General features: G+C 37.2%; 1 protein-coding gene across 1 annotated transcript in view; it reads right to left on the bottom strand.

Annotated features, from left to right (window-relative positions):
- FMN2 (formin 2) overlaps window positions 1–23,584 on the bottom strand; it is a 375,766-nt gene that overhangs the window by 62,410 nt on the left and 289,772 nt on the right. The window contains exon 13 of the mRNA XM_064594391.1: window positions 19,187–19,238. Within this exon, the coding sequence (XP_064450461.1) occupies window positions 19,187–19,238 (52 nt within the window). The remainder of the gene's footprint in view (window positions 1–19,186; window positions 19,239–23,584) is intronic.

Here is a 23,584-nt window from a genome sequence, read left to right as displayed (position 1 = left end):
AAATAAGTTGCATGAGTTTTGAAAAAAAATGAAACCTACATTTTAAATTTAGAAATTAAAAGGTCTTTAACACAGCTTTTAAAAATATGTATGTCAACCTACAAGGTCCTGTTTCTCCAGAGACATGACTGGAGGATCTGAGAGCCTTCAGAAGCAAAAGCAGCTCAGTTTTGGAGGGCAGGCTTGGAGGTACAAAGGAGTTTTGATCTTTTTTTCTTTTGGTTATACCAGATATGAGATTCACAGTTTTCTGGTTCTTATTTTTAATGGGCCAATATTTCAAGTTCTCTAAATAACTGACTACAAAGTACCTCTATTACCTTGATGCAGCCTCACTTTCAACTGTCATTGATACTTGGAATGAAAATCAACCTTAAAAGAGTCAAGTCTACATTTCAGGTCTTAAAAAAATAACATGGCTATGACCCTCTACTAGATACAACACCCTAGTATAAAAAAAGAAAAAAATACAGGAGTTGTTGCAATGTCTTTACCATCTTCATCTTCTGGTTTTCTCCTTTTTTCTATTTATTAAACTTATTTTCTGATCTTTTATTGCCTTTTTCATCCTATGCTCTCTCCCTGGTGGATTCTTGACTGTGAGTAACTCAAAGTCAAGAATCTTCTGGCCTAGTTTCTCATACAGTTTTTTAGATCAATCTTGAAAACCATGTCACATATTCTCATTTTCTTTAACTTGATTTCAATATCCTCAAATCAAAGAATTCATGAATTTTTTCCCAAAAATACTCATGATTTTATTGCTAAGCAATGTAAAGACTACAAACAAAAATAAACAAAAAGACTTGATCAATTACTTTGTAAGGACATATTTTCATAACACCTAAATATAATCCCCAGTCACATTGGGAACTGTTTTAGTGGGCTAAATAATATACAATAAGGTTTGGCAACTTTCTGGAAGTAGAATGCAGAATCTATATCTATTCACACTAATCTAGGGCTTTATATGTGCCAATAATAATCTTACTCTTTCAAAAATTGGTATAGATGGAATTTCCACACCACAGTATTACCAGAGGGATTAAATATATTTTCATTGCAAATATGCAAATGTTTCTGTTTAGGAGACTGTGTGACCAGGAGTAGGAGTGTGACCTTGTGGTCTCATCCAGATGGGCTGATGTTATTTGGGGGAAGAAGTAGAGAAGCTGTGGAAAACCGTGGACCATTAAAAGCAATTGCTGTTTGGGCGCCTGGGTGGCTCAGTTGGTTAAGCGACTGCCTTCGGCTCAGGTCATGATCCTGGAGTCCTGGGATCGAGTCCCACATCGGGCTCCCTGCTCGGCAGGGAGTCTGCTTCTCCCTCTGACCCTCCTCCCTCTCATGCTGTCTCTCATTCTCGCTCTCAAATAAATAAAATCTTTAAAAAAAAAAAAAAGCAATTGCTGTTTGAAAAGCAGAAAAATGCATACTCTTTGGGAAAAAGCAGTGTTTATTGTACACATACTGCATGTTTAGCTACTGTGTTAAATACAATATTTATATGATCACACTACTTCTCATAACAAATGGAAACCAAGATCAGAAAGACTAATTAGCATGCCATGGACCCGAAAGGTTGTTATCTTCCTCCTTGACACTTTCTGCAGATACACAACTTCAGTGGGGCCAGGATATATACTTATGCCCCTGCTCCACCTCTGATTAAAAATCCTCAAGGTAAATGCAGTGTAATTTCTACTGGCCTCAGTCTATAATTATGTTGCCTTTCAGAACAAGTGGTGTGCAAACCAGTCAAAAAAATTCGTAATGCTATTGTTCATATAAGTTTATCCATATCTGATGCAAGCAATTAATAGGCAACAAAAAGTGAGAGGATATGTGTTTTATGATGTAGTTCTCACACACACACAAAATCAGTTTATAAAAGCTCATTCACTATTCACGAAATTATCTCTTTCAACCTTTATTTTCTTATATTGCTGGTTGTTAACTTTAGAAAACCTCCCTCATCCATAGCCCATGCTGGGGCAGCCCATGTCACCTGTCTAGGAGTCAATCAGATTCACCCTTTTGAGAATTTGCAATAATCACAACAGTGAAAATTCAAACTTGAGCCATTATTGGCAAGTCAGTATGATAAACATCAAAAAGTAACAATAATATCAAGTAATTATATCACGCTTTTTCTGTGTTGGGCACTGTTCTATTATTCTCTTCATTTTAGAAATATTTCCTTAGAAATAAGGAAATTCTAGAAATAAGGAAGTGGCGGTAGAGAGTTTCAATAACTTTCCCCAAATTAAACAACTTTGTAAAAAAAAAAGGGGGGGGGGGATAAACCTGGATTTGTTAACCATTCCACTATACACCTGGCCAGGGATGGGACCCTCTGCTTTTTACCCGCTTCATTCCCACCCCTTCTGAGGCTGCTTACTTCACCTTGGACTCCAGAGGGCTCTGAGAACCCCTTTGGAGGTATGACTTAATTTAAGGTAGTTATCTGTAATGTGTAACCAAATGAGCCCTCTAATAACCATTTTTAAAGCAGATTTGTAATGGGCCTAATGAAATGTGTGTATAAAGTCACCTAGAATGATTTTGTTTTCTCTTAGATTCATTCTCCCAGAAAAAATCTTGTCCTCCCTCTGAAAGTGATTTTAGACTACTTTTGTTCAACTGTTTTTCTAGAATCTACCATCCTAGAAGCATAGTTTCTCAAACCATACAACCCTAATGGATTTGAGTCACAATACTACAGTCAAACACACCTGCTAACTTGAATTAACCCCTACCATTTCTACTTTCTATTTTCTAAAATATAAAAATCAGTGGTCAAAATAGCATAATCTGTCTTTCTTGCATTATCTTCACCCTCCCCACCCCCTGTAAGAACATAGCTGTCAGTATCCCCAATGAGAATATGGTGATTTCATTACTCTCCTTGGTTAGGATAAAACTTTAGGAGTTTTAACTTCTGTCAAGTTGGAGAACGTAGCTTCTTTAGTCTATACAAGGCCCAAATAGATTTTTGAACACTGGAATGGAGAAGATCTCAACTCTACACAACAAGGTAAGTTTCTATTTTGAAAACAAAACTTTTCAAAAGGGCAGTAATTCTGTGATATACTTTTTTCCCTTTATAATTAGCAACCAAAATGCCAAACTCTGAGGGAGACGGTCCTAAAGTTCTTCTATTTGGAATACACAAAAGCTAACAAAAACTTTCAAGAGAGACCAACACAAATACTTTTTATAAGTGACAAAGGCCAGCAAATTGGCACCAGGTGTCATAGGCTCCTGCATTATTAAAAATCAATGGATTTTATAAAATTTAAATAACACAGCCACAGAAGAAAATCCCTTTGTACAAAGAAAAGTGCCATCCCTAAACTTTACCACCTGGCCTGAAAGTAAAAGGTATGGAACACAGCGTCTACCACTGATCCTAGGAAGACTTCCTCATATGGGCCTCCGAATGGTAAACCTCCTGGTGGGATTTGAAGTAGTTAACCAGAAATCCAAATTGGAAAATAACAAACTCCAACTTTGTTTTACTTTATCAATATTGTTAAGAGAATGATGTAATTGTTTGGGGGTTTTGCAAAGACATTCCATGTCACTTCAGTTTTAATACCAGGCTGGAGCCTGCCTGGTCTGCCAGCATAAGCCAGATAAACACAGACCTGTAGTCTTTCTATTCATCTCCGGGTAGTTACTCAGAAAGATTCTGGAAAATATGCCTATTATGAACTAAACATTTCACTTTTCATTTTATCCATGTGCCAGAAGTCCATTCCTTGGATAAACACTTTACAAACTGACACTCTAAAAGTCACTAAACATGATAAAGTATGTGTGCATCATTTCAGGACTGATTAAATATTTTCTCTCCCATGACAAATGAACAGTTACATACTATATGAAATGATTGGAACCAACATTCCTTTTCTTTCTTTCCTTTATTTTGTCTCTATTTTGCACGAAAGATTAATTTTCCATTTCAACTCATTCGTTATGCAATCTTGGCTTTGGTAAAATATCACTCAAGCAATGTTACACACAGAAATAGTATTTATTTTTTTAAACATGTGATTGAAAATTCTTTCACAAGGGTGTTTTCTTCCCCTACTATTTCTCGCCTTTTATTACTGGTTGTTTCCAATTGCCTTTGTTATTATTTGTATTAAATGGGGGAGGGTAGAGAACTAGTGTATTCTATTTAAAAATTAAAAAAAAAACTGGTAGCACGAGGTACATTAAGCATATGTTAAAACTATACAGTTGTTCTTCATTACATCCTAATGCCAAAATAAAGCACGTTGATTTGTTAATTCTATAAGTACGATTATAATAATTGCTAATCTACTTAACAAATGTACTGTTGTCTCACTTATGATTAGATTAATTACATTTTACTCGTTCTCTTGTCTTTAGCTCCTGGGGTGGGGGTGGGGACTTTCATTCTGAAACACATTTTAAAAACAGAACTTTACATAAAAATTTCAGTAGGATATATGTCCTGTTTAAAAATAGAAACATCTTTGAAATGAATGTTTTAATCTATAAGAAAAATCACAAACTTCCTAGAAAAATGAAATAGTCCTTTTAAAATGAAGAAGTGGTACAAACAAATTACTTTGTTTTCCATTACCACATAAGGTATCCTAAGTTAATTATACCTTTCTCCCCCTTTTTTCCTTTATCTGGAACATCATGTAAATTAACTGACAAAGGTAAGTTATCTAATGTAATAGTTATAATTCAAAACTTACTTTTAGTCATTTCCACCTGCTTTATTGATGCCAGAATAATAAATTTAGTGAAACTAAAGGAACTGATAGCTGAAACAAACGGTTTCTAAAATCTGCTCTTTTTCTGTTCCAAAAGCCAGTTTCACCATAAAATATGTATTTTACCAGTGGAATTTAATAAAAAAAAAAATGCTAAGAAAAATTTTAAGTTAGCCACAACTTACAAATAAGGATCTCTGAGTATCAGAAGCCAATTTTATACCTCCCACTCTCATTATTCTTTAAATAGAGATATAAAGGAATGGCCATTTATTAGACAAATCCAGAATCCCTACATTCCCTCCTTGTAAGCTGAGACAGACACTGAGTAATTCTGTGGGAATATAAAAACAACATATTTGGTCTGGTGATATTTTTCCACAATTGAAGAGAGCCGCTTATGTTAATTAAAAATAAAATAAAAGCAGAAGCTGAAATAAACACATACAGTGTGTATGCAGCCAACCTTAACAAGATTCTGCTGAAATCCATCTTGTAATACAATATGATAGTTTGGCTTGCCCAGTGAAATCATCTGAAGATGAGAGTATGTTCATCCGATTTGTATTTGGGTTTTGGGTAAGGTTCAAGAATCATCTGCTCGGTTGTCTTACTTTCTGGGAGAATTGAAGAGTTCAGTCAAACTATTTTTTTCAAAAGCTATATATTTTTGTTCATGTGAAATAGGAACACAGTCTCACTTCTCAGGTTAATAGCAAAAAATGTATGAGTAAACAGACAACATTAGCATAAAAAACTGTCATGCTAACAAATGGAACATGAGAAAAAGTCTGATTTGCTTTAAAAAATATTCTTTTGAATATTTTTATTTTGTAAGGAAATTGTAAGATGACCCAAAAAACCCATAATATTCCATTATAGAAAAAAAATTCTAATTAGTACCTAGATAAAAGTTCACTTATCCATTTTATTTATTTATTTTTATTTTTTTATTATTATGTTCAGTTAGCCAACATATAGTACATCATTAGTTTTTGATGTATTCATTAGTTGCATATAACACCAATGAATTAGTATATAATTCCTTTCAACTTGCTGATTGAATTTGCGTAGTTTATAAAACATTTTCATGAACACACTTTTCTAGTAAAGGTCTCTTACTAGCCTCACTTGAGGGAACTTGAGGAAACTTTGTATCTTGCAAAGAACAAGCAAGGTATTCTGTTCCTAGAAGATAGAAAGCCCTAGAAGATAGAAAGGAGGAGGAGGTTATATGCCTTTTACACACAAGGAAGCTGAGGCCAAGGCACTTTCTGTGGTTTTTCCAATTGCAATTCTAAGGTAGAGCTCTCAGGGCCCTGTCCGCCGCACTGGCTTGCCTTCTTTCATAACAACAGTAGCGTGTGTGGAATGCTAAATTGCCTCAAAAACTTTGAGAAACAGGAAAGTTCCATCACAATATGATCCTCAAGACACTTATAGACCCATTGGAGCGCCTGGGTGGCTCAGTCACTGAGCATCTGCCTTCAGCTCAGGTCATGATCCCAGGGTCCTGGGATCGGGCCCCACATCGGGCTTCCTGCTTAGTGGGGAGCCTGCTTCTCCCTCTCCCACTCTCCCTGCTTGTGTTTCCTCTCTCGCTGTGTCTCTCTCTGTCAAATAAATAAAATCTTAAAAAAAAAAAAGACACTTATATCCCAACTCAGCTATCACAATGACCTGTAAATGACTCTCAACTAGTTCTAAAAATGAAAGAACATAATTTGTCACTGATTGTCACTGGGCCTCTTGTGATAGGATACAAAGTAAAACTAAAATGTCTTGTGTTGGGACGCCTGGGTGGCTCAGTCAGTTAAGCATATGCTTTCGGCTCAGGTCATGATCTCGGGGGGTCCTGGGATCGAGTCCCACACTGGGCTCTCTGCTCAGTGGAGAGTCTGCTTCTCCTTCTGTCTGCCGTTCACCCTGCTTGTGCTCTCTCTCTCTCTGACAAATAAATCTTAAAAAAAATAAAAATAAAGCATCTTGTGCTGTAACAGCATTGTTGAGATAAAAACAGAACCTTACAAAGAAATTCCTTTGATTAAGATCCTTTCAGTATATTCATACAACCAAAACTTCCCGGTGTATTTGCTGCCTCAAAGTCAGGAAAATGAAAAAGTTCAGCTTTGCTGGTACTTAAACATGCAGACCAAGTAGAATCAGTGTGTTTATATACCATCTTACCTCCAAAATGGATTGCAGCTGGCTTAATAATATGAGACATAGAACATAATAATAACCCGTAATAAACAGAAAATAAAGGAGGGACTAGAGACTGAGAAGCTATCTGCCTGAATACACATTCCTGGCTCAGCTCTCCTCTCCTTCAGGGTCTTGCCTAGGCAACTCACAGAGATCAAACAGAGAGTAGAGAGTTGGCATTTTGTTTTAAATTTGGGGGATTTTGGGGGGGTGATGGGAGGGTTAGGTAGAGGGGTTTCTGCACAAAGAAACACAAGCCAAAGAAACTGTAAAAGCCTGAGGTCTTGGGTTCCCAAGAAGTTTACACTGGTAGAGAGAACACTTGGTGATCTACTGCTAGGGGTGGGAATGGGATGGTTTACAAAAATGGCCAAGGAGGGAGCCCTAAGACTCTAGAATCTGGGTTAAATCCACCAATCCCTCAGCTGCAGGAGAGGAACCAGCCGGCCTGGCTGAGTGAAACCCCTTCAGCACATCAGGAAGAAACGCTTCTGCCTGCTTGCATACACAGCTCTAGGAAAAGCAGTGAATTCAGCTGAGGCTGATGTACTTCCAGACTGCCAGGCATGTGCGTGATTTTATTTTAAGCCTACCTTTCTAAAAGCTGCCCTGGGTCAGAATAGATACTGTTCAGCAAATGATTGGTCAGAGGTTACACTGAAGCCCCTAAGGCCAGGGAGGCTTTCTATCATTGGCTGATGGATCTGTACACATCCTGGGGACTGTCGGCAAGTCTGCTCCACATCCTGGTCTGATGGTTCCTGAGTAGGTGCCTTGTAAAGTTACGCACAGCCTTCCCCACCCCTAGGGTGGGCTGTGATCCCAGGAGGATCCCTTCTTGGCTATCTCCTTCCCTGGTTCTTTCTGTTAAACTTCTGACTGCTAAACCATTTTGTTTGTTGCTCCTTATATCCTGGAGCTGTGCGTGCCCTCTTAATTGCTTTACACTAAGACCGCCATTGTTTCAACATTTAGGCATGGAATTCTCCTCTGTCCCAAAGTCAGTCCTCTCAGACAGAGCTGCAGACCTCTGGGCAGGATCTCTGTGTCTCTGCACAAGAGCTAAAATTAGAGGTGAGACAGTGGCCCACTTGTCCCAAAGTGAGACTTCTGCTCAACAAGCAGGAGCTGAGGTGGGTAGACCCTAGTTTTCTTGGCTTGCGCTTCTTGGTGTATACAGATCCCTCATCCTAATAGTCAGCTGGGGTGGGAAATTTGGGGCCCAATATTCTTGGTCTGCCACCCCAGGGGGAGAGCTTACATCTTGCAAATGGAGGCTGGGTTGAGGAAAGGAGCCCCTCCTCTCTACATCTTTAGTTTAGGCTAGAACTTCTGCAGTAAGCTGCAGCTGGTGGGATGCAGTCTGCTGACCCAGGGTGAATGACAGACTGGTAGCCAGGGAGAGGGCACCTGCAGTTTCCCTAAGATCGGACTAGAAAGAATGGGTTGTGGCTTCAATGCCACAGACTCCCACTGTTCTTGCCAAGATTAAGTAGATTGTCTTGAGAATGAATGAATCTCCATTTGCTGGATGCCCTTAGAACATTCTCTAGAGATGTTAAATGATTGTTTTACATAATTTTCTCCAGTTAGATGTTCGTTTTGGGGGATGAGAGTTCATTCTGGAAGTCAATATCCTAAGTTCAAGTATTTTAGTAAAATCTATATGATGAGGAGGTTCTACATATATAAATATAGATAGATGATAAATAGATAGATAGATAGATAGATAGATAGATATAACTCATCTAATTATTTTGAATTATCTCCACCCAATTTACAATCTAGGTATTGCTTCTCTTATTTCACAGATAAGGACAAAGATTCAAAAGTTATGGTAAATCCGTGAAACCACAGTGCCAGCACTTTGGAGCAAGTGCAGACATACAGATGTGATGCCAAAATCTATGTTCCATGACCCTGCGAGGCTGTCCAATGTCTGACCCAATGGAGACAGTGAAGAACATGAATCAAACAGATAAATACATGACCTGAATCTGAAATCTGTCTGTGGTTTCTATTACCAAATGTTTTCTAATCTCTAATTAATATAATAATGTGAATATAATATAGCAATTAACATCCACAAACTAAGCATCTGGCAAATATTCACTAACTTAATTCTTACCTCCAGAGTAGATACTATTATCCTGGAGTTACAGTATTGGCCCAAAATCACAGAGCTAATACATGAAGAGCAGGATTTGAACTCCAAGGCCATGAGGCCAGGGTTACACTGCCTTCCTGAATAGAATTACTATTGATTGCTGACCTGGTCATGTACGATTGCTACAAACATGGAACAAAGATTTATTTCTTTGAGAAATGTTTCTTATGGTTCATTATTCCTATTTTATTTATTTATTTATTTATTTATTTATTTATTTATTTATTTATTTATTTTTGTAGATTTACTTATCCATTTGAGAGAGAGAGAGAGAGGGAGCAAGCAAGCAGGGGGAGGGGCAGAGGGAGAAAATCCTCAAGCACACTCCCTGCTGAGCTTGGAGCCCAACACTGGGCTCAGTCCCATGACCCATGAGATCGTGATGAGCTGAAACCAAGAACTGGACACTTAATGGACTGAGCCACCCAGGCACCCCTTTATTTTTATTTTTGAATTTCAGGATTGTTTAATTATAAAAGATGGCTCTTTCACCAACAGTTTGGTCATTAGGCAGTTTTTCTTTCACTTAACTAACTGAAATTTCTGTTTGTCATAATTTAAGGACTTTTTTTATTCCAGTATAGTTGATGTACAATGCTGTATTAGTTTCAGGTGTACAATATAGTGATTCAGCAATTCCTTACTCAGGGCTCATTGTGGTAAGTGTACTGTTAATCCCCTTCACATATTTCATCCATCTACTGACCCACCTCCCTCTGGAAACCATCAGTTTGTTTTCTATAGTTAAGGGTCTGTTTTTTGGTTAGTCTCTTTTTTTCTTTGTTTTGTTTCATAATTCTACATATGAGTAAAATCCTATAGTATTTGTCTTTGATATATTTCACTATGCATTATACTCTCTAGATACATCCATGTTGTTGCAAATGGCAAGATTTCATTCTTATGGCTGAGTAATATTCTATTGTATATATACCATATCTTCTTTATTCATCTATCAATGGACATGTGGGCTGTTTCCATAATGTGGCTATTATAAATAATGCTGCAATAGACATAGGGGTGCATATATCTTTTCAAATTAGTATTTTCATATTCTTTGGGTAATTACCCAGAAGTGGAATTACTGGATCATATAGTAATTAAATTTTTATTTGTTTGGTGAACCTCCCTAATAGTTGCATCAGTTAGCATTCCTACCAACAGGGCATGAAGGTTCCTTTTTTCTCAGTATCCTTACCAATATTTGTTTGTTGTGTTTTTTATTTTGGCCACTGTGACAATTGTAAAGTGATATCTCACTGTAGTTTGGATTTGCATTTCTTTGATGATAAGTGATGTTGAGCATCTTTTCACATGTCTGTTGGCCATCTGGATGTCTTCTTTGGAGAAATGTATGTTGAGGTCTTCTGTTCATTTTTAATTGGATTATTTTATGATTGTGTGGGTTGAGTTGTAGGATTTTTTTTTTTTTTAAGATTTTATATATTTACTTGAGAGAGAGAGAGAGAGCATGAGCGGGGAGGGGGGGAGGTGAGGGCAGTAGGGATGGAGGGAGAGTGAAAAGCAGACCCCCTCACTGGGCAGGGAGCCAGATGTGGGGCTCAATTCCAGAACCCTGAGATTATGACCTGAACTGAAGGCTTAACCAACTGAGCCACCCAGGCGCTGCATATGAGTTCTTTACATGTTTTGATACTAACCCTCTATTGGATAGGTCATTTGCAAATATTTTCTCCCATTCATTAGGTTGTCTTTTAGTTTTGTTGAATCTTTCCTTTGCTGGGCAGAAGGTTTTTATTTTGATGTAGTCTCAATAGTTTATATTTGCTTTTGATTCCTTTGCCTCAGGAGACATATCTAGAAAAATGTTGCTGTGGCTAATGTCAGAAAATTACTGCCTGTGTTCTCTTCTAGGATTTTTATGGTTTCAGGTCTCACACTGAGGTTCATAATCCATTTTGAGCTTATTTTTCTATATGGCATAAGAAAGTACTCCAGTTCCATTCTTTTCCATGTAGCTTTCCAGTTCTCCAAACACCCATTTGCTGAAGAGATTGCATTTTTCCCATTACATAATCTTGACTCCCTTGTCAAAGATTAATTGATCATATAGTCATGGGTTTATTTCTGGGCTCTCTTTTCTGTTCCATTGACCTATGTGTCTGTTTTTGTGCCAGTACCATACTGCTTTGATTACTACAGCTTTGTGATATATCTTGAAATCTAGGACTGTGATACCTCCAGTTTTGTTCTTTTTCAAGACTGCTTTGGCTATTCATGGTCTTTTGGCATTCCATAAAAATTTTAGGATTATTTGTTCTCATTCTATGAAAAATTCTGTTGGTATTTTGATAGACATTGCATTAAATCTGTACATTGCTCTGGGTGGTATAGATATTTTAACAATATTTGTTCTTCCAATCCATGAGCATGGGATATCTTTATCTTTGTTTCTGTTGTCTTTAATTTCTTTCATCAACATTTCATAGTTTTCAGAGTAAAGGATTTCACCTCCTTGATTAAGTTTATTCCTAGGTATTTTATTATTTTGGGTGCAATTCTAAATGGGATTGTTTTCTTAATTTCTCTTTCTGATGCTTTGTAATTAGTGTAGAGAAATGAAACAGATTTCTGTACATTGATTTTGTGTCCTGCAACGTTACTGAATTCATTTATCAGTTTTAGTATTAGACTCCAGTGGTGGAGCCTTTCAGGTTCTCTACATACAGTATCATGTCACTGCAAATAGTGAAAGCTTTATTTCTTCCTTACTGATTTAGATCACTTTTATTAATTTTTCTTGACTTATCTCTGTGGCTAGAACCTCCAGTATTATGTTGAATAAAAGTGATAAGAGTGGACATCCTTGTCCTTTTCTTGTTCTTAGGGGAAAAGCTCTCAGTTTTTCACCATTGAGTATGATGTTTGCTGTGGGTTTTTCATTAATGGCCTTTATTATTTTGAAGAATGCTCCTTCTAAACCTACTTTGTGGAGCGTTTTATCATGGTTTGGATGTTGTACTCTGTCAAATGTTCTTTCTGAGTCTATTGAAAAGATCATATGCTTTTTATACTTTCTCTTGTTGATATAATGTATCATGTTGATTGATTTGTGAATATCGAACCACCCTTGCACCCCAGCAATAAATCCGACTTGATTGTGAATGATTTTTAAACATATTATTAGATTCAATTTGCTGAAATTTAGTTCAAGATTTTTGCATCTATGTTCATCACAGATACTGGCCTGTCTCTTTTTTCTGTAATGTCTTTATGTGGTTTTGGTATCAGGGTAATGCTGGCCTCGTAGAGTGAATTTGGAAGTTTTTCTTCCTCTTCAATTTTTGGAATAGTTTAAGAACGGGTATTAACTCTTCTTTAAATGTTCAGTAGAATTTGCCTGTGAAGCCATCTGGTCCTGGACTTTTGTTTGTTGGGAGTTATTTGATTACTGATTAAATTTCATGGCGAGTAATCAGTCTGTTCAGATTTTCTATTTTTTCCTGGTTCAGTTTGGTTATATATGTTTCTAGCAATTCCATTTCTTCTAGGTTGTCCATTTGTTGGCATACCACTTTTCATAATATTCTCTTACAATCCTTTGTATTTCTGTGGTGCCTGTTGTTATTTCTCCTCTTTCATTTCTGATTTTGTTGTTTTGAATCTTCTCCCTCTCTCTCTCTTTCTCCTTTGTTGATGAGTCTAACTAAAGGTTTATAAATTTTGTTTATCTTTTCAAAGAGAGCTCCTGGTTTCATTGAACTGTTCTATTATTTTGTTTTTACTTTCTAGGTAATTTATTTCTAATCTTTATTATTTCCTTCCTTCTACTGGTTTGGAGTTTTGTTTGTTCTTTTTTCTACCTCCTTTAGGTGTAAGGTTAGGTTTTTTATTTGAGATTTTTCTTGCTTTTTGAGTTAGGCCTGCTTGCTCTAAACTTCCCTCTTAGAACAGCTTTTGTTACATCCTAAAGATTTTGTACTGTTGTGTTTTCTTTTCTTTTTTTTTTTGTAAAGATTTTATTTATTTTTTTATCAGAGAGAGAGCACACAAACAGAGGGAGCAGCAGGGAGAGGGAGAAGCAGACTCCCTGCTGAGCAAGGAGCCCAATGCAGGACTCGATCCCGGGACCCTGGGATCATGACCTGACCCGAAGGCAGATGCTTACCGAATGGAGCCACCCAGGCGTCCCTGTACTGTTGTGTTTTCATGTACTTTTTTATTTCTTGTTTTATTTCCTGGTTGACCCATTCATTGTTTAGTAGCACATTATTTAACCTCCATGTATTTGTGGTTTTTCCAGAATTTTTCTTGTGGTTGATTTCTACTTTCATAGCATTGTAGTCAGAAAATATGCATGGTATGACTTTGATGTTTTTGAATTTGTTGAGACTTGGTTTGTGGCCTAATATGTGATCTGTTCTGGAAAATGTTCCATGTGCACTTGAAAAGAATATGTATTCTGCTGTTTTAGGATGGAATATTCTGAATATATCTGTTAGACCCTTCTGGTCCAATATGTCATTCAAAGCTATTACTGTTTCCGCATTGATTTTCTGTTTGAATGATCTGTCCATTGCTGTGAGTGGATGTAATGTCCCCTACTACTATTGTTATTACTATCAATTTACTTCCTTTATGTTTGTTATTGGCTGCTTTACATATTTGGGTGCTCCCATGTTGGGTGCATACTTAAAATTGTTACATTTTCTTGTTGGATTTTCCATTTATTATTACATAGTGTCCTTTTTTCTCTCCTGTTAACAGTCTTTGTTTTAAAGTTTATTTCGTCCAGTAGAAGTATTGCTACCCTGGCTTTCTTTTCACTTCCATTTGCATGATACATGTTTTTCTACCCCTTCACTTTCTTTTTTTTTTTTTTTTAGTGTTCCATGATTCATTGTTTGCGTATAACACCCAGTGCTCCATGCAGAACGTGCCCTCCTTAATACCCGTCACCAGGCTAACCCATCCCCCCACCCCCTCCTCTCTAGAACCCTCAGTTTGTTTTTCAGAGTCCATAGTCTCTTATGGTTCGTCTCCCCCTCTGATTTCCCCCCCTTCATTCTTCCCCTCCTGCTATCTTCTTCTTCTTTTTTTTTTTAACATATAATGTACTATTTGTTTCAGAGGTACACGTCTGTGATTCAACAGTCTTACACAATTCACAGCGCTCACCATAGCACATACCCTTCCCAGTGTCTATCACCCACCCCATCTCTCCCAACTCCCACTACTCTAGCAACCCTCAGTTTGTTTCCTGAGATTAAGAATTCCTCATATACCCCTTCACTTTCAATCTGTATGTGTCTTTAGGTCTGAAATGAGTCTCTTGCAGGCAGCACAGAGATGGGTCTTGCTTTGCCATCCATTCTGTCATCCTCTGCCTTTTGATTGGAGCATCTAGTCCATTTACATTCAGAGTAATTGTTGATTGATATGTACTTATTGCCATTTTGTTACTTGTTTAATGGTTTTTGTAGTTCTTCTCTGCTCCTTTCTTCTCTTGCTTTCTTCTCTCATGGTTTGCTGGTTTTCTTTAGTGATATACTTGGATTCCGTTCTACTTTTTTGCGTATCTATTACTGGTTTTTCATTTGTGGTCACCATTAGGTTTGTATATAACAACTTCTGCATATAGCAGTCTATATTAACTTGTTGGTCCCTTAAGTTTGGGTCCATTCTTTACTCTTCTCCCCCTCACATTTTAGGTATATGTTGTCATACTTTACATCCTCTTATTTTGTTAATACCTTGATTGACTTTTACAGATATACTTATTTTTACTGCTTTTGTGTTTCCTACATTTGTTACTCCTCTCTATGGTCTTTCCTTTTTACTCAAAGAATCCCCTTTAACATTTCTTGTAGGGCTGGTTTAGTGGTCATGAATTTTTTTTTTTGACATTAAGAGGATGTGTATTTATTTACAAAACACATAGTAGGAAAAAAGATCTAAGTCACGAGATGTAAGGACATAGGTTCTTTTTTTTTATTGCTGTTTTTTTTTACTCTGAAATATAGTTTATGTAATATTATGTTAGTTTCAGGTGTACAACATAGGGATTCAACAGTTATATACATAAAAAATGCTCACCATGATCAATGTAGTCACCATCTGTCACCATACATTATTACAGTATTATTGACTATATTTCCTTATGCTCTGCCTTTCATCACCATGATTTATTTACTTTATAACTGGAAGTTTGTGCTTCTTAATTCCCTTTAGTGGTCATGAATTTAACTTTTTTTTTTTGGTCTGGGAAGCTCTTTATTTTTCTTTCTATTCTGAATGATAGCCTTGCTGCATAGAGTATTCTTGGCTGCACATTTCTTTCTTTGAATATATCATGCCACTCCTTTCTGGCTTGCAAAATTTCTGCTAAAAAACAACAAAAAAACAAACAACACTGAATACCTTATGGGGTTTCCCTTGTATGTAACTGTTTTCTTTTGCTGCTTTAAAAATTCTCTATCACTACTTTTTGCCATTTTATTTGCTGTGTCTTGGTGTGGACCTCCTTGGGTTGACTTTGTTGGGGGATCTCTGTGCATCCTGGATCTGGATTTCTGTTTCCTTTCCCAGATTCAGGAAGTTTTCAGCTATTATTTCTTGAAACAAATTTTCTGCCCCCTTTTCTCTCTCTTCTCCTCTGGGATCCCTATAATGAGAATGTTATTATACTTGATGGTATCACTGAGGTCCCTTAGTCTATTTTCATTTTTTATTATTTCTTTTCTCTTTCCTCTTCAGCTTGATTATTTTCCATTACTCTGTCATCCATGTCACCAATCTGTTCTGCTTCCTTTAGCCTACTATTTATTCCTTCTAGTGTATTTTTAATTTCATTTACTGAGTTCTTCATCTCTGATTTGTTCTTTTTTATATTTTCTATCTCTTTGTTAAGAGTGTTAAGAGTCTAGGGCGCCTGGGTGGCTCAGTTGGTTAAGCAACTGCCTTCGGCTCAGGTCATGATCCTGGAGTCCCTGGATCGAGTCCCGCATCGGGCTTCCTGCTCGGCAGGGAGTCTGCTTCATCCTCTGACCCTATCCCCTCTCAGGTGTTCTCTCTCTCTCATTCTCTCTCTCTCAAATAAATATATAAAATCTTAAAAAAAAAAAAAAAGAGTGTTAAGAGTCTCACTGAGGTCCTCCACTCTTTCTTCAAGTCCAGTGACTATCTTTATGATCATTACTTTAAATTCTCTATCAGGCATATTACTGATCTCTGTTCTGTATAGCTCTTTTGCTGTGATTTTGTCCTGTTGTTTCACTCAGGACTTACTCCTCTGTCTCCTCATTTTGTCTAATTCTATGCCTGTTTCTTTCTAAATGCTAGAAAAGTCAGTTACATCTTCTGCTCTTGACAGTAGTGGTCTTAAAAAGAAGAGGTCCCAGGGCGCCTGGGTGGCTCAGTCGTTAAGCGTCTGCCTTCGGCTCAGGTCATGATCCCAGGGTCCTGGGATCGAGCCCCACATCGGGCTCCCTGCTCAGCAGGAAGCCTGCTTCTCCCTCTCCCACTCCCCCTGCTTGTGTTCCTGCTCTCGCTATCTCTCTCTCTGTCGGATAAATAAATAAAATCTTAAAAAAAAAAAAAGAAGAGGTCCTGTAGTGTCCTGCAGTGCAATATCCTCTGTTTACCAGAAACTGATGCTCCAGGGGTATCTCCTATGTGTGTTGCATGCACACTTCTGTTGTGGCTGAGCCGCTTTTGTCTTCAGTCCAGTTCTCTGCAATGGCTTTCTTTGCTTGTTGTGGGCAGGGTTTGGTCCCTGTGGTGTTAGTGGGTCAGTCTAGGGCCACATTGGGCTTAAGTTGAGTCTTATCAAGTGTCTGTCAGATTTGCAGTAGCACCTAACTTCAGGACACAGTGAAAGTGGGGAGCAAGGTGTCAGCAAGGTCCACTTAGGCAGGAGGGGACCTGCAGCTCCTGGGGACTGAAGCAGGCAGGGTTGGAGGGGGTGTATGCACAGAAGCATGCATAGGCAGGATGCTCAGTGTTAGCAAGGTTTGCATGGATCTACTGTGGAAGGGAATGGGGAGCTGAGGCCTGGCTGGAAGGCGTGTGTCCACAGAATGCTAGGGCTGGGCTTGCTCTTCTCAGGTTAGGTAGCGAGTATTGTGTAATGCAGGCTCCCAAAGGTGTCATGTGTCTAGGCTATGGGTTGGGGGAGCGAAATGGTGCTCACCAGTTCCTTTGTTCCTGAAGAAATCTCCCAAGGATCCCTGCACCTTCCAGCATATGCTCTGATATTAGTAAACAAATCTCCCTCCCATACACTGCAGGAGTTTTTCAAACTGCTGCTTCTATGCTGTATCTCAATAGGGCTTTTGGTTTTGCTGTCTCTTTAAGGGTGGGGATTCAATTTCCTCTCTGTTTGCCCTACTGGCTCTTGCAGGACCCTGCTGATTTTTAATGTTCCAGGGTTTAAGCCCTGCTGATTTTAAGACCTCTTGAAATTTGGCCCCTCTGATTTTCAAAGCCAGATCTTATGGGGATTCATCTTTCCCATGTAGGATCTTTGGTGTGAGGATCTGTTTCTCTCCCCTTTCCATGCTATGCCAGTGGAGTCTCGCCCTCCCATGGATGGTCCCATGGGTCTCCTTAGCTCCCAACTGTGTTTCCACACTTCCTACTCTCTTCAGTGTGGCCTCTTCTCTTCTCTACATTTAGTTATCAAGAGTCTGTCCTGCCAATCTTTGGGTCATTTTCTGACTTATTTACACTGATGTGGCTGTTATCTAGTTGTTTCCATGGGACCAGATGAGCTTAGGGTCCTCCTACTCTGCCATCTTCCCCGGAAGCCATTGGTCTTCACCTGTTTTTGCTTTTCATTGAAACTGAACAATTCTCCTTACCAATTTGTCTAGCACAATATGTCATATTAAATAAACAACTAAAAACGTGATATCTGTTCACAGAATATACAGGATCTTGCCTAGTAAAGTAATGGCAAAGAACTTCTTTAATCAGAATTCTCCTTCAAGAGTAATCAGACTTCTTTAGAGAGTGTGGTGGTTAATTTGATGTGTCAGCTTGGCTAGGTATGGCAACCAGTTTTGGGTTAAACATCGATGTATATGTTACGAAAATATTTTTAAGATGTGATTCACATTTAAATCAGTAGACTTTGAGGAAAGCACATTACCCTCCATAATGTGGATGGGCCTCATCCAAGCAGTTGAGGGTCTTAAGAAAAAAAGACTGTGGTTACTCTAATAGGAAGAAATTCTGGAATTCTGTCTCTAGAATGCTTTCAGACTCAAGATTGTTAACATTAACTCCTTTTAGGACTTTCCAGCCCACTATGGGCCAATTCCCTAATCTCTCTCAGTCTCTCCATACACACACACACACACACACACACACACACACGTACATCCTATTGGTTCTGTTTTCTGGAGAACACTGACTAATACAGAGAGAAAGGAGAAAACTGAGGCAGAGGAACCAAGAGATTTATGAGATACTCTTCTATGCTCACTCACTCATGATTGCAAATCTCCATTCTGAAAGCAAAAGTTTATGCAACGGAAGCTCCTGGCTTCCTACTTAAACTCAATAGTTCCCTATAACCAAACTCTTCACCCTTCTTTCTTGAAACAGGTTCCTGCTATCTTCCCTTCTCTTGTACTTCCACAGTCCTAAATCTCATCCAAAAGAGAAGGTACTAAGGTATTCACAATAATTTGATACATCATCCAGAGTCATAAAAATAAAATTCAGGGTGGCGCCTGGGTGGCTCAGTCATTAAGCGTCTGCCTTCGGCTCAGGTCATGATCCCAGGGTCCTGGGATCGAGCCCCGCATCGGGCTCCCTGCTCGGCAGGAAGCCTGCTTCTCCCTCTGCCACTCCCCCTGCTTGTGTTCCCTCTCTCGCTGTGTCTCTCTCTTCAAATAAATAAATAAAATCTTAAAAAAAAAATAAAATTCAGAAATTCAATATAATATTAAAGTAAACTATTATTTTCTTTTTCTTTTATGCTTGAAAATAAAAACTGAGCTAATAATTGGGTCCTTGAGATATACTAATAAGTACTTTATAAACCTATTCTGAGAATAAATTTTTATATTAAAGGAAAGTAATTTCTCACCATTTATGAGTCTCTGTCAGTGAGTTTTCCTCTGCCTCTTGATCAATTTTAGCTGAAAATACAAGAAAAGAAAAAGAAATGAGATACATGATAGTTATACTATCTTAAGCAAAATATGATCCAAATAATATGAAATATATTTTTATTCATTATTAATTCTAATGCATTCCAGAAAGAGTTTATTTTAAATCTATAAATAAATATGATTAAATAGATTATATTTAATTTTCATTAAGTTAATGATAGGTACCAACACACATAAGATATATAACGAATTACAAATTTAAAATTCTAAGTAATTCTTTTTTTCTAAGTAATTTCTTTAAGTCAGTCACATTAACCTGAGAAAACAAAACAGTAGTTAATTTCATATTCACAGTAAATGTGTTTGTCAAGCATTTAAATGCTAATAACTAGTTAAAAATAATTCTCTCAAGCAAAGGTACAGAAACTAAGTCAAGAAACTAAATAGAAATGGTATGTGACCTTGACCAGTGCTCTCTGCACCAGACTACAAATGAACAGATCCAACGGTTATTTCTACAGAGGTACAAGACACTAACATTTTCTACTAATTAAAAGTAGGGAGGCAATAGTATACTCATTTATTTGCTATCATTTTTATTTATTTATTTATTTATTTATTTATTTATTTATTTATTTATTTATGTTATATTAATCACCATACATTACATCATTAGTTTTTGATGCAGTGTTCCATGATTCATTGTTTGAGTATAACACCCAGTGCTCCATGCAGTACATGCCCTCTTTAATATCCATCACCAGGCTAGCCCATCCCCCCACCCCCCTCCCCTCTAGAACCCTCAGTTTGTTTCTGAGAGTCCATAGTCTCTCATGGTTCATCTCCCCCTCTGATTCCCCCCCCCTTCATTTTTCCCTTCCTGCTATCTTCTTCTTCTTTTTTTTTAACATATAATGTATATTTGTTTCAGAGGCACAGGTCTATGATTCAAAAGTCTTACACAATTCACAGCGCTCACCATAGCACATACCCTCACCAATGTCTACCACCCAGACGCCCCACCCCCACCACTCCAGCAACCCTTCAGTTTGTTTCCTGAGATTAAGAATTCCTCATATCAGTAAGATCATATGATACTTGTCTTTCTCTGATTGACTTACTTCACTCAGCATAATACCTTCCAGTTCCATCCACGTTGTTTTTGTTTAAAAATAAATGGTAGCCTGATACAAACTCAAAGATTAAATTTGAGAAAGCCATTATATCACTATTTGAAATGATTTAAAATAACATAAGAACTCTATCACATAAAATAGGTGTGGCAGTGACTTTTACATTTTTTGACCAGCAAGCATTCTAAGAATTTATGTATTACTCTAAACACACACATACACACACACACACACGTAACTGACACAAAAGTGTCAAAAATACTCTTACTTCATGCAATGCTCTCTCATATTTTTAGTCCATTCTATTAGATTTCAAAGTGTAGTTGTGACCCACTAAATTGATTTCATGCTTCACCACTGGTTTGTCACACACACTTTGAAAATCACTGAGTGACAGGACAAAAAGTTAAAAAAAACTCAATTAAAGAAAACCTAGAACTCGTAAAAGAAGAAGTTGCCTTTTTATAATCACTCTCTTTTAGGTCACACTTGTGACCATTTGGAGAAATGAAGAGACAAAGTGGAGTAGGGCAAGTTGATTATAAAAAATTGGAACTGTGCATGAAATCAAACCCATGGTCATTTGAGAATTGTCAAAGTGTCTCTATCACTACTTAAAACACAATAGTCCAGCTTGGGCTGGTTAATGTTTTACAACCTCAAGATAGTGTTTGTTCAAAGGTCCGTACAGTATCTGCAAAGCCATAATCGAGGGTCACACTACCACTCTTGGCCAGGACTGTCGACTTTAGCAGGGATCATTTGAGCTGGGAGCAGAGAGTGCTGTTTTACCCTTTCCATTTTTGTACTTTAGATTGTTCACAAGAACTTACAGGTCATTTGTTAGCCATATTAAAAAACAGAATAAATGATCCATGATTTTACTTTGGAAAGGCTCCAACATGAACATATTGTCTTACAAAATCTGCTCTGGGTTGCCTGGCTTGATAATAGTTTGCTTCAAGAAGCAATTCTAGAACCATACAGAGCGTGTTTAAGAGAAAACAACAAAGCACCACAATGCATGCCATTTTCAGGAAGGACATTCTTCCAATTGGCCTCACGTGTATATTTTTGTCCTTTTTTAAAATACAGAGATTAAGACTGAGATTGGAAGAAAATTTCTGGATTACGTTAGAAGAATCAAGTAAATGATTTATGAAATTTAAAATGTGCTAGAATGAGATGCTAGAGATCTGTGTTCTGTTCCTAATTCTGCCACTAAAATTAGCTATGTAATTTTAGGCAAATAATCTGTTAACATGTATAAACTATTTAGCATAGTGCCTCCAATAATTAGCAGAGACTAAATAAATGTTCTTTGAAAATGTTGGACTTTAAGCTCTTAAAACTTATAAAGTGATATAATATATAATTATCTTTAATTGAATACATCAACTGCTATTTTATTATGTTTCAACTTATATGCAGATAAAGAAAGCACATACTTAAAGCTTCTCAAAAAGTGGAAGCCCCTAAACTGTGGTGAGTGGAATGAAGTGAGTTTCATATGTTCATAATGATTCCTTTTGATGTGTACTAAAACAGCTTTTGCTTCACTGCATGGGCAAGTTTGGCTGAAAAAAACATTCTAATCCAATGTGGCAAAAGACTGGATCTTACCAAGGGAACTAAACATAAAAACAGACCCTCTTCCCCAACCTAATAGCCATATTACAATCATAAAACCAAACTGGGATAGCAGAGAATACTTAAAAATGCTCTCTTATCCATTATTTTTACATGATTTTGAAGCTAAGAGGATTTGTGTATTCAGAATGTAATCAGCTTTGATAAACAGTCAAATGAGAGATCAAAGCAAGTGCATTAGAGTACACATTTCAACTCTTGATGTAGAGTCAACAATTCAATGAACTAGACAGATTTTCCTTTGTATGGCAATCTTAGAAACAAAAACTTTCTGAAAAGTTGGGGTGCAATTCAGTTTTCTGGGAACACTGAAATACCATTTTCCAACATGCTGCTTGTATAAACACTCCATCAACATTTTGCTGTCATGATTCTTTTAAACACACTTATTATGTTAACTTAGTGACAAATGCAGGATTTGGTTTCTTTAGTTAATGAGGATGAAATCTATCAAATTAAAATAAAATGTAATTAAGTTTGTGAAAAGTAAGATATCTTTTAGAAACAAAATAAGAATAACACTGCCACTCCTTTAGGGGGTATTCAAGCTAGTCACATGTAGAGACCAAAAAAGCAGTTTCCTGTCAATAAACTATTATAATAAAGTATGCAAAATTTGCTAGATAAGACATATAAAAGGTTCCACTTTTCTATTTAAAGTAAGATGAATTTTCCCATTCCTTATAGTACATAGCTCATTTCTTTTTTTGACCTATCAAATGAGGATGGCGGACTTCTAGTCGTTCATGATAACAGTAACTACAGAAAAGTTTTAAAAAGCATTTAAAATAGACAAATAGGTCCGAGGTGTGGTGTGGATGATCGGATGATAACATAATCTTCATGTTATCATCCGATCATGCGAGGCTCCCTGCCCCCGGCTGCCCAGGGAGCCTGGACTACCTCCGACAGAGAAATTGCTGTGACTCCTAATGGACACCACTGTCCGAGGGCCTCCCCGGCCTCAGATCTCTGGGAACTGCTTCTGCCGCATCACATATGAGAAAGCTACACTTCCTTGGCAAGGTTCTTACCACTCAAACTCTTGTTTTCAGATCCCATCAGGGTCAGTGTTTGGGATTAGAACATGAAACTCAGTTAGGCAGACCTATGTATAAATTCTAGATCAGCCACGAAGTTGTGTTAGATTTATATAACCTTACTAATCACGTTGATTTAATAACTTTTCTTTATCATTAAAACAGGGTAATAATTTCTTTTTCATTGAGTTTCCTAATAAGGTATAGCATAGGTAATAATATATATAGGTAATAATAACTGTTCTTTCTTTCCTCTCCACATCACCATGACTATAAAAAGGGACTGGGATATTTTACTTTCAAAAATGCAAAAATTTTTCCATTGTAGGATCACCAAATACTTCTTCTTAATGCTTCTACAGATAGAACCCAGATTCAGAATGAGACTTATATATTGTTAAAATAAGAGTACCTCCTTATAACAACATAAAGAAGTTATGGGCCAAGAAATATCATAGGAGACTCAAAACCTTTCACAAAAATCAAGGGATAACTCTGTATTTAATATCTTTTGTTTTTTATTTCTACTTAATCTGTGTGTGTGTTGTGG

Source organism: Mirounga angustirostris, unplaced genomic scaffold (genome assembly GCF_029215605.1).
Source record: "Mirounga angustirostris isolate CCGP_5_RB_7025 unplaced genomic scaffold, mMirAng1.0.hap1 SCAF_6, whole genome shotgun sequence".
Taxonomy (NCBI): domain Eukaryota; kingdom Metazoa; phylum Chordata; class Mammalia; order Carnivora; family Phocidae; genus Mirounga; species Mirounga angustirostris.
Note: the sequence above shows the minus strand (reverse complement) of the source record. Positions and strands in the feature narration are given on the sequence as shown.